Source organism: Cherax quadricarinatus, chromosome 29 (genome assembly GCF_038502225.1).
Source record: "Cherax quadricarinatus isolate ZL_2023a chromosome 29, ASM3850222v1, whole genome shotgun sequence".
NCBI lineage: Eukaryota > Metazoa > Arthropoda > Malacostraca > Decapoda > Parastacidae > Cherax > Cherax quadricarinatus.
Window position 1 is genome coordinate 624,151 of NC_091320.1, and position 12,622 is coordinate 636,772.

Here is a 12,622-nt window from a genome sequence, read left to right on the forward strand (position 1 = left end):
GTGTCAGTCCATCATCATCTGGAATGTTGGGCTGCAGTGTCTGGTATTGTTGCAGCAGTTCCATAACGTGCACGGATCCATTTTTGGCCGACCATGCCAGGGCGGTCATGCCTTTATCGTCTGTCTCATTGATATCCACTTCAGGATGAGCTAACAACCTCTGAACGATCGTTCGCTGGCCACTACGAGCGGCTAAGAGGAAAGCTGTGAAGCCATTTTTGGACTTAGTAGAAATGTTGATCTTGCGGTGGGACAAGAGCGCAGCCATAACTTCTTCATGTCCTCCACTTGCTGCCATCATTGCCGGAGTATATCCTTCCAAGTCACAGAGATTGGGGTCAATACTTGGATGGTTTAAGAGGATGTAGGCGCAGTCTGCATGACCGGAGCGCGACGCAAATATGAGCGCTGTCCGTCCCTGACCGTCTTGCATGTTGACGTCGGTGTCATGGCACTTACATAACATATTGACGATTGGCGAATGACCGTGTTCAGCCGCGCGCATCAGAGGCGTCACCTTATCTTTCGTACTAACGTTGACGTCGGTAGCGTCTTCGTGGAGTAAGATGTTGGCTACCTCGACGTGGCCAGTCTCCGCCGCCATCAGCAGTGGAGAACGACCAATTTTATCCTTCCTGGAGAGGTTTGCTCCTCCTTTCACCAGCAGCTCTGTCGTCTCTACTTGCCCGACGGACACGGCCCACATGAGTGCATCCATACCATCTTTGTCTACCGTGTCTAAACTAGCATTTTCATCCAGTAGAACCGTAACACAGGCGACGCTGCCGCCTGCTGCCGCCCACAGCAGGGCTGTGGAGCCGTCAGGATGATGCTTGTCCAGTGTGGTGCGGTAGGAGAAGATCAGCTGCCTCACGACGCCCTCATGACCGAAGACTGAGGCCTTCATGAGAGCAGTCTCGCCAGCATTGTTAGCCAGGTCTGGTTCAGTGTCTGGGTGAACCATGAAGAGCCGCACCACGCCCGTGTGACCTCCGTGTGACGCCCACACCAGTGCTGACCAGCCGTCGTTATCCTGCAAGTAATACCTTTTCAGTTACATCTAAGCAAGTACAATCAAGTCTAGTGTCTCGCACATAGTACCGGAGGATCGAACCTCCACCACTCCTGCTTCACTTACATTTCTTGATATAATTCACTTTAAGCGCTAAACTCATGTGGGTTATTCAATACGTCTGCTGATCGCCAGACAGACGAGGTTCTTTTATGTACTCACCCAGCTGTTAACTGTGTCCCGTAGCTCGATCGGTAGCGTACTCAGCTCACACACTGAGGTCCGGAGTTCGAATCCCCGGTACGGCTGAAAAACATTAGTATGTGTTTCCATAACACACCTGCTGTCCGTGTTCACCCATCGGTAAAATGGGTACTTGGGTGTCAGTGGACTGGTGTGGGTCGCATCCTGGGTGTTAGTGGACTGGTGTGGGTCGCATCCTGGGTGTTAGTGGACTGGTGTGGGTCGCATCCTGGGTGTTAGTGGACCGGTGTGGGTCGCATCCTGGGTGTTAGTGGACTGGTGTGGGTCACATCCTGGGTGTTAGTGGACTGGTGTGGGTCACATCCTGGGTGTTAGTGGACTGGTGTGGGTCACATCCTGGGTGTTAGTGGACTGGTGTGGGTCACATCCTGGGTGTCAGTGGACTGGTGTGGGTCACATCCTGGGTGTTAGTGGACTGGTGTGGGTCACATCCTGGGTGTTAGTGGACTGGTGTGGGTCACATCCTGGGTGTTAGTGGACTGGTGTGGGTCACATCCTGGGTGTTAGTGGACTGGTGTGGGTCACATCCTGGGTGTTAGTGGACTGGTGTGGGTCACATCCTGGGTGTCAGTGGACTGGTGTGGGTCACATCCTGGGTGTTAGTGGACTGGTGTGGGTCACATCCTGGGTGTTAGTGGACTGGTGTGGGTCACATCCTGGGTGTTAGTGGACTGGTGTGGGTCACATCCTGGGTGTTAGTGGATATGTTAGTAGTATGTCACTGATGTCAACTATGGTCTGTATACCTTGTACATGTACTGGTAATAAATAAAGATATTATTATTATTATTATTATTATTATTATTATTATTATTATTATTATTAATTATTATTATTATTATTATTATTATTATTATTATTATTATTATTATTATTAATTATTATTATTATTATTATTATTATTATTATTATTATTATTATTATTATTATTATTATTATTATTATTATTATTATTATTATTATGAAACTGCGTAACCATTTTCAATAAGTATAATAAAAGTAACATTATTAATGGCGATAAGATGAAGACTAAGTCACAGTTCTTAGATAAGTTTAACACTAGAACTCTCCGGCAGCACAACAGTCGGAGTTCTCCAGGCTAATACAGCACTGGAAGCCACAGAGGCAGTGATACGATCAGTCCCTCACCCTCGGTGGGAACCTGGTGGGTGGGTGAAGCACTGACCTGGAGGTTGACCTGTGTACCACTGACCTGGTGGTTGACCTGGGTAGTACTGACCTGGTGGTTGACCTGGGTAGTACTGACCTGGTAGTTGACCTGTGTAACACTGACCTGGTGGTTGACCTGTGTAACACTGACCTGGAGGTTGACCTGTGTACCACTGACCTGGTGGTTGACCTGGGTAGTACTGACCTGGTGGTTGACCTGTGTACCACTGACCTGGTGGTTGACCTGGGTAGTACTGACCTGGTGGTTGACCTGTGTACCACTGACCTGGTGGTTGACCTGGGTAGTACTGACCTGGTGGTTGACCTGTGTAACACTGACCTGGAGGTGGTTGAAGCACTGACCTGGAGGTTGACCTGTGTACCACTGACCTGGAGGTTGATCTGTGTAACACTGACCTGGAGGTTGACCTGTGTAACACTGGCCTGGTGGTTGACCTGTGTAACACTGACCTGGAGGTTGACCTGTGTAGCACTGACCTGGAGGTTGATCTGTGTAACACTGACCTGGAGGTTGACCTGTGTAGCACTGACCTGGAGGTTGATCTGTGTAACACTGACCTGGAGGTTGACCTGTGTAGCACTGACCTGGAGGTTGATCTGTGTAACACTGACCTGGAGGTTGACCTGTGTAACACTGGCCTGGTGGTTGACCTGTGTAACACTGACCTGGAGGTTGATCTGTGTAACACTGACCTGGTGGTTGACCTGTGTAACACTGACCTGGAGGTTGATCTGTGTAACACTGACCTGGTGGTTGACCTGTGTAACACTGACCTGGAGGTTGACCTGTGTAACACTGGCCTGGTGGTTGACCTGTGTAACACTGACCTGGTGGTTGACCTGTGTAACACTGACCTGGAGGTTGATCTGTTTAACACTGACCTGGAGGTTGACCTGTGTACCACTGACCTGGTGGTTGACCTGGGTAGTACTGACCTGGTGGTTGACCTGTGTAACACTGACCTGGAGGTTGACCTGTGTAGCACTGACCTGGTGGTTGATCTGTGTACCACTGACCTGGAGGTTGACCTGTGTAACACTGACCTGGAGGTTGACCTGTGTAGCACTGACCTGGAGGTTGACCTGTGTAGCACTGACCTGGAGGTTGACCTGTGTAGCACTGACCTGGAGGTTGACCTGTGTAGCACTGACCTGGAGGTTGATCTGTGTAACACTGACCTGGAGGTTGACCTGTGTACCACTGACCTGGTGGTTGACCTGGGTAGTACTGACCTGGTGGTTGACCTGTGTAACACTGACCTGGAGGTTGACCTGTGTAGCACTGACCTGGTGGTTGATCTGTGTACCACTGACCTGGAGGTTGACCTGTGTAACACTGACCTGGAGGTTGACCTGTGTAGCACTGACCTGGAGGTTGACCTGTGTACCACTGACCTGGAGGTTGACCTGTGTAACACTGACCTGGAGGTTGACCTGTGTAGCACTGACCTGGAGGTTGACCTGTGTAATACTGGCCTGGTGGTTGACCTGTGTAACACTGACCTGGAGGTTAACCTGTGTAACACTGACCTGGAGGTTAACTTGTGTAACACTGACCTGGAGGTTAACCTGTGTAACACTGACCTGGAGGTAAACCTGTGTAGCACTGACCTGGAGGTTGACCTGTGTAACACTGGCCTGGTGGTTGACCTGTGTAACACTGACCTGGAGGTTGATCTGTGTAACACTGACCTGGTGGTTGACCTGTGTAGCATTGACCTGGAGGTTGACCTCTGTAACACTGACCTGGAGGTTGACCTGTGTAACACTGGCCTGGTGGTTGACCTGTGTAACACTGGCCTGGTGGTTGACCTGTGTAACACTGACCTGGAGGTTGACCTGTGTAGCACTGACCTGGTGGTTGACCTGTGTAGCATTGACCTGGAGGTTGACCTCTGTAACACTGACCTGGAGGTTGACCTGTGTAACACTGGCCTGGTGGTTGACCTGTGTAACACTGACCTGGAGGTTGACCTGTGTAGCACTGACCTGGAGGTTGACCTGTGTAGCATTGACCTGGAGGTTGACCTATGTAGTACTGACCTGGAGGTTGACCTGTGAAGCACTGACCTGGAGGTTGACCTGTGAAGCACTGACCAGAAGGTTTAACTGTGTAACACTGACCTGGAGGTTGACCTGGGGCACCACTGACCTGAAGGTTGACCTGGGTCAGCACTGACCAGAAGGTTGACCTGGGTCAGCACTGACCAGAAGGTTGACCTGTGTAACACTGACCTGGAGGTTAACCTGTGTAACACTGACCTGGAGGTTAACTTGTGTAACACTGACCTGGAGGTTAACCTGTGTAACACTGACCTGGAGGTTAACCTGTGTAACACTGACCTGGTGGTTGACCTGTGTAGCATTGACCTGGAGGTTGACCTCTGTAACACTGGCCTGGAGGTTGATCTGTGTAACAGTGACGTGGAGATTGACCTGTGTAGTACTGACCTGGAGGTTGACCTGTGAAGCACTGACCCGAAGGTTTAACTGTGTAACACTGACCTGGAGGTTGACCTGTGTAGCACTGACCTGGAGGTTGACCTGTGTAGCATTGACCTGGAGGTTGACCTATGTAGTACTGACCTGGAGGTTGACCTGTGAAGCACTGACCTGGAGGTTGACCTGTGAAGCACTGACCAGAAGGTTTAACTGTGTAACACTGACCTGGAGGTTGACCTGGGGCACCACTGACCTGAAGGTTGACCTGGGTCAGCACTGACCAGAAGGTTGACCTGGGTCAGCACTGACCAGAAGGTTGACCTGTGTAACACTGACCTGGAGGTTAACCTGTGTAACACTGACCTGGAGGTTAACTTGTGTAACACTGACCTGGAGGTTAACCTGTGTAACACTGACCTGGAGGTTAACCTGTGTAACACTGACCTGGTGGTTGACCTGTGTAGCATTGACCTGGAGGTTGACCTCTGTAACACTGGCCTGGAGGTTGATCTGTGTAACAGTGACGTGGAGATTGACCTGTGTAGTACTGACCTGGAGGTTGACCTGTGAAGCACTGACCCGAAGGTTTAACTGTGTAACACTGACCTGGAGGTTGACCTGGGGCAGCACTGACCTGGGTCAGCACTGACCAGAAGGTTGACCTGGGTCAGCACTGACCAGAAGGTTGACCTGTGTAACACTGACCTGGAGGTTAACCTGTGTAACACTGACCTGGAGGTTAACCTGTGTAACACTGACCTGGAGGTTAACCTGTGTAACACTGACCTGGAGGTTAACCTGTGTAACACTGACCTGGAGGTTGACGTGGGTAGCCGGGTGCTGCAGTAAGCAAGCAACAACAGCCTCGTGGCCCCGCCAAGCAGCGTACATGAGGGCACTCTCCCCATGATTGTTCTGCCAGTTGACGTCAGCACCAGCGTTGAGAAGAGACGTCACCCCAGGGACGTCACCGACGTCTGCCGCTGCCACCAGCTGCTCCTCTGACGGCACAACAACAAACTCACTACCATAAATTTTAGTGGAATATACAAATTAAATCTTTATTGAATTATTTATTTCAACTGATATTTAATAACAGTCTTTCTCTCTCTAACTTTATAGATTCTTATCTAATTATCACTGGTTTCTGTCTTATTCTATCACGATGTATGTGTTGTTCCATTGTTTTTATCTGTGATGGATGTGCTGTTCCACCGTTTCTTTCTATAATGGTTGTCATGTCAGTGACTCTGGTCTGTAGTTTAATGCTACTTGTCTGTCTACTTAAATATTGGGACTACATTTGCTGTCTTCCACACTTCAGGTAGTTGCCCTGTTTCGATAGATGTGTTGAAGATTGTTGTTAGTGGCACACACAGCATCTCTGTTCCCTCTCTCAGGACCCACAGAGATGTTGTCCAGTCCCATCGTCTTTAAGGTATCTAGTTCATTAAGCAGCCTCTTCACCTCCTCGGTTGTGTGTAATGTGTCCAGCACTTGTTGGTGTACCCTTCCATCCCGGTTTGCTGGAGTCCTTTCTGTCTCCACTGAAAATATTTTTTTTTAAATCTTGTGTTGAGTTCTTCACATACTTCTTGGTCATTTCTGGTGATCTCCCTTCCTTCATTTTTTAGCCTGTTTACCTGGTCCTTCTGATGAGGCTGTACACCAGCTTTGGGTCAGATCTGGCTTTCGATGCCATGTCATTTTCGTATTGCCGCTGGGCCTCCTTTCTCATCCATGCATACTCGTTCGTGGCTCTACAGCTAATCAACTAATTTTCCTGGGTCCTTTGTCTTCTATACTTTTTTCCATTCTCTTACACACTTAGTTTTTGCCTCGCCATTAAGTGAATCAAGGGCTTGTTCTGGTCTTCCCATTGTTTCTGTTGCCCTTGGGTACAAACCTCTCCTCTGCCTCCTTGCATTTTGTGGTCATGTATTCCATCATTTCATTTATTGTTTTTCCCACCAGTTCTCTTTCCCACTGTATCTCATGCAGGAAATTCCTCATGCCTGTGTAGTCCTCTCTTTTGTTATTTGGCTTCTCCCATCCTACTCATGCTACTTCACTCTCCACTTATAACTCTACAATGTATTTGAAGCTAAGGACCATGTAATCACTAGCTCCAAGGGACCTCTCATATGCGATGTTTTTTATGTCTGAACTACTTAAGGTGGATACGAGGTCCAATCTTGATGGCTCATCTTAATGTGTTGGTACATGAGGTTTTCCAGTACCACCTCCATCATCTTAGCTCTCCACGTTTCTGGTGCCCCATAGGGATCCAGGTTTTTCCAGTCAATCTCCTTGTGATTGAAATCACCCAAAACTACTAAGTTCATCATACTTTTGTCTTGGCCTCCTGCTATTCAGTGGTGGGTTGTACATCACTGCAATCACCACCTTGGTATCCCCAGTCTGAAGTGTTCCTAATATGTAGTCCCTTGCTTCCCTTTTGTCCATTCCTTCCATCTCTCAATTCTCCGTTGGATTTTGATGAGCAGTGTAACTCCTCCCTCTCTGTTCCCTCTGTCATTCCTCAAGATCTGATATCCAGATTGGAAGATCGCATCTGTTATCATCCCTTCCATGAGCAATATGATATCTGGAGATGCCCCCCATTATTCTTTCATGCCACTCCTCACATTTATTTTTATTCCACTTGCATCATCTTCTTTTCCATTATTGTGTTTTGGAGGTTTGTGGGAGATAGGAGAGTGGGTAACCTGGCAGGATACTATGACAAGCTGCTGTGAAGGTGGAATTTGTGATGGGAGAGTATGGGTGTGGAGTGTGGGATGTTTTGGGTTAATTTGTTTGGTTGTGGTGGGGTTGTCAGGGTTGAGGGTGTTCTGTGGATAGTTCTAAGGGAGGCTGTGTTAGTTTGTCCTCTTGAGTCTGGGTTTCCCTTTCCATTTCTATCCTTGACTCTCTTTCCTGCCCCTTTGTGTCTTTGTATCCTCTCAGTTTCTGTCGTTCTTCATGTGTTTTGTAGTGGTCAAGGTACACCCACTTGTAATTTGATGAACTCCTTAATTGTGGTTTCTGCTGCAGGATCCTGTTTTGCACTGTTTCTTACTAGAAAATCAATATGACTCTATAATTTCTTCCCCTTAAATATCCTCCTATTCACCGAAAATATGTCAGCTGGGACATGTCCTCGTCTCCTGTCTCTTTCATATTTTGAGTCTCTTTTTCCTTCCCCTGTCGTCTTTCTTTACATGTTGCCCCTTCATCCTCCTGAAGCCCATGAACAAAGATTGACCTCTCCCTTTCATCTTCCCATTGCATCTCCCTTCATATCTCAGGGCCCGATATAGGCATCTCCATTGCTCCTTTCCTTAACATTTCCTGGATCTCTTGACAGCATGATAGTGCCTCTGCAGGGGACCTATCTCCTTCCCTTCCTTCAGTCCCCCCCCCCTCTGTCTGCTGTCCCTGTGTGTGCATGTGTGTGTGTGTGAGTGTACTCACCTAAGTGTGGTTGCAGGGGATCGACTCATAACTCATGGCCCCACCTCTTCACTGGTCACTACTAGGTCACTCTTTCCCTGCTCCACGACCTTTATCATACCTCTTCTTAAAACTATGCTTGGATCCTGCCTTTGCTACATCACTTTCCAGAATATTCCACTTCGTGACAACTCTGTGACTGAAGAATTACTTAAATCCCTGTGACTCATCTGAGTCTTTAATTTACAATAGCAACCACTTGTTGCTGTGCCCCATCTCTGGAACATCCTATCTCTGTTCATCTTGTCGATTCCTCTCAGAATTTTGTATGTTGTTATCATGTCATCCCTATCTATCCTGTCCTCCAGTGTCGTCATATCAATTTCCCTTAACCGCTCCTCGTAGGACACGTCCCTTAGCTTGGCCAGGCGTGGGTTCCAAACTGATGCTGCGTACTCCAATGTAGGCCTAACGTACACGGTGTTCAGAGTCCTGAACGATTCCTTATTGAGATGTCGGAATGCTGTTCTCAGTTTTGCTAGTCGTTCATATGCTGCAGCAGTTATTTGGTCGATGTGGGCTTCTGGAGATGTGCTCGGTGTTTTCCTCACTCCAAGATCCTTTTCCTTGAATGAGGTTTGTAGTGTTTGTAGTTTGCAGTGTGTGTGTGTGTGTGTGTGTGTGTGTGTGTGTGTGTGTGTGTGTGTGTGTGTGTGTGTGTGCGTGTGTGTGTGTGTGTGTGTGTGTACTCACTTAATTGTGGTTGCAGGGGTCGAGACTCAGCTCCTGGCCCTTCCTCTTCACTGACCGCTACTGGGTCCTCCCTTTCCCTGCTCCATGAGCTTTACCATACCTCGTCTTAAAACCATGAATGTTTCCTGCCTCCACTACATCACTTGCCAGACTATTCCACTTCCTAACGACTCTGTGGCTGAAGAAATACGTCCTAACATCCCTTTGACTCATCTGAGTCTTCAACTTCCAATTGTGGTCCCTTGTTTCTGTGTCCCATCTCTGTCTTTGTCCACCTTATCTATTCCACACAGTATTTTATATGTCATTATCATGTCGCCCCTAACCCTCCTGTCCAGTATCGTCAGACCGATTTCCCTCAACCTTTCTTCATAGGACATTCCCCTTAGCTCTGGAACTAGCCTTGTTGCAAACCTTCGCACTTTCTCTAATTTCTTGACGTGTTTGACCAGGAGTGGGTTCCAAACTGGTGCCGCGTACTCCAGTATGGGCCTGACGTACACAGTGTATGGAGTCTTGAACGATTCCTTACTGAGGTATCGGAATGCTATTCTCAGGTTTGCCAGGCGCCCATATGCTGCAGCAGTTATCTGGTTAATGTGTGCTTCCGGCGACATGTTCGGTATTAAACTCACCTCCAGATCTTTCTCCTTGAGTGAGGTTTCCAGTCTTTGGCCGCCTAGCCTATACTCTGTCTGCGGTCATCTTTGCCCTTCCCTGATCTTCATGACTTTGTATTTGGCGGGGTTAAATTCTAGGAGTCAGTTGCTGGACCAGGCATCCAGCCTGTCCAAGTCTCTTCATAGACCTCTCTGATCTGCATTTGAATTAATTCTCCTCATTAACTTCACATCATCTGCTAATAGGGACACTTCTGAGTCTATCCCTTCCGTCATGTCATTCACATATACCAAGATTAGCACTGGTCCCAGGACTGACCCCTGTGGGACCCCGCTCGTCACAGGCGCCCACTGTGATACCTCATCACGAACCATGACTCGTTGTTGCCTCCCTGTTAGGTATTCTCTGATCCATTGCAGTGCCCTTCCTGTTATATGTGCCTGATCCTCTAGCTTCTGCACTAGTCTCTTGTGAGAAACTGTATCGAAGGCCTTCTTGCAGTGCAAGAAAATGCAATCAACCCACCCCTCCCTTTCATGTCTTACTTCAGTTACCTTGTCATAAAACTCCAGTAGATTTGTGACACAGGATTTGCCTTCCATGAATCCGTGTTGGCTGTCGTTTATAACCTTGTTCTGTTCCAGGTGCTCCACCACTCTCCTACTGATAATCACCTCCGTGATTTTGCATACTAAACACGTCAGTGACACTGGTCTATAGTTTAGTGCTTCGTTTCTGTCTCCTTTCTTAAAGATGGGGGCTACAGTTTCAAGGGATGTGTTGAAGATTGTGGTAAGTGGCACACACAGTGTCTCTCTCCCAACGGAGAGATGTTGTCTGGTCCCACCGCCTTTGAGGTATCAAAGTCACTTAGCAGCTTCTTCACCTCCTCCTCGGTTGTGTACCCTTCTGTTTTGTCTTCCCAGTGTCCCTTCTGCCTTCACTGTAAATACTTTCTGAAATCTCGAGTTGAGCTCCTCACATACTTCTTGATCGTTTCTTGTGAGCTCCCCACCTTCTTTCCTCAGCCTGATTACCTGTGTGTGTGTGCGTGTGTGTGTGTGTGTGTGAGTAGCCAAGAAGGCGTGAATAGTGCAGGAAGTTTGGGGTTACTGTAAAACATTGGTGGACACGAACAGAATATACTGCAGATCACTCTCTCCTGTGAAACACAAACACAAACACACACACGTACGTACACACACACACACACACACACACACACACACACACACCTGGAGCTGAGTTTCGACCCCTGCAACCACAATTAGGTGAGTACACACACATACCCAATATGCATGGAACCTGAGGAGAGGTTTGTACCCAAGGGTAGCAGAAATAACGAGAAAGCCAAGATGAGCCCATGGTCCACCCAAAGGTGCAGGGAGGCCAAAACCAAGTGTGCTAGAGAGTGGGAGAAGTATAGAAGGCAAAGGACCCAGGAGAATAAGGAGAGAAGTCTTAGAGCCAGAAATGAATATGTACAGGTAAGAAGGGAGGCCCAATGACAATATGAAAATGACATAGCAGCGTAAGCCAAATTTGACCTGAAGCTGTTGTACAGCCACATCAGGAGGAAAATGACGGTCAAGGACCAGGTAATAAGGCTGAGGAAGGAAGGAGGAGAGATCACAAGAAACGACCGAGAAGTATGTGAAGAACTCAACATGAGATTCAAAGAAGTGTTCACAGACTAGACAGCAGAGAGTCCAGAAAGACGGAGAGGTGGGGTACACCATCAACTGTTGGACACAATACATACAACCGAGGAAGAAGTGAAGAGGCTTCTGAGTGAGCTAGGTACCTCAGAGGCAATGGGGCCAGATAACATCTCTCTATGGGTCCTGCTGGAGGGAGCAGAGGCGCTATGTGTACCACTAACAACAATATTCAACACATCTATCAAAACAGGGCGACTACCTGAGGTATGGAAGACAGCAAATGTGGTCCTAAGTTTTAAAAAAGGAGATACACACGAAGCATTAAACTACAGACCAGTGTCACTGACATGTATAACAATGCCAGAAGGACAATAAGGATGCTGGAAGAATGATAACAATGCTGGAAGAATGATAACAATGCTGGAAGAATGATAACAACGCTGGAAGAATGATAACAACGCTGGAAGAATGATAACAACGCTGGAAGAATGATAACAATGCTGGAAGGATGTTAACAATGCTGGAAGAATGATAACAATGCTGAAAGAATGATAACAATGCTGGAAGGATGTTAACAATGCTGGAAGAATGATAGCAATGCTGAAAGAATTATAACAATGCTGGAAGGATGTTACCAATGCTGGAAGGATGTTAACAATGCTGGAAGATTGATAACAATGCTGGAAGATTGATAACAATGCTGGAAGATTGATAACAATGCTGGAAAAATTATAACAATGCTGGAAGATTGATAACAATGCTGGAAGGATGTTAACAATGCTGGAAGAATGATAACAATGTTGGAAGATTGATAACAATGCTGGAAGATTGATAACAATGCTGGAAGATTGATAACAATGCTGGAAGAATGATAACAATGCTGGAAGATTGATAACAATGTTGGAAGAATGATAACAATGCTGGAAGATTGATAACAATGTTGGAAGATTGATAACAATGCTGGAAGAATGATAACAATGCTGGAAGGATGTTAACAATGCTGGAAGAATGATAACAATGCTGGAAGATTGATAACAATGTTGGAAGATTGATAACAATGCTGGAAGATTGATAACAATGCTGGAAGATTGATAACAATGCTGGAAGGATGATAACAATGCTGGAAGGATGATAACAATGCTGTAAGAATGATAACAATGCTGGAAGGATGATAACAATGCTGTAAGAATGATAACAATGCTGGAAGGATGATAACAATGCT

At 47.1% G+C, this 12,622-nt stretch overlaps 1 protein-coding gene across 4 annotated transcripts in view; it reads right to left on the minus strand.

Annotated features, from left to right (window-relative positions):
• The window catches only part of LOC128690495 (serine/threonine-protein phosphatase 6 regulatory ankyrin repeat subunit B), a 65,120-nt gene that overhangs the window by 49,088 nt on the left and 3,410 nt on the right, over nt 1-12,622 (minus strand). For all 4 annotated transcript variants that reach the window (XM_070089577.1, XM_070089575.1, XM_070089576.1 and 1 more), the window contains exons 2-3: nt 5,723-5,910; nt 1-1,033 (exon numbers count right to left, since the gene is read on the minus strand). The exon at nt 1-1,033 is cut by the window's left edge and continues 1,553 nt beyond it. In XM_070089577.1, coding sequence (XP_069945678.1) covers nt 1-1,033; nt 5,723-5,910 — 1,221 coding nt within the window. The remainder of the gene's footprint in view (nt 1,034-5,722; nt 5,911-12,622) is intronic.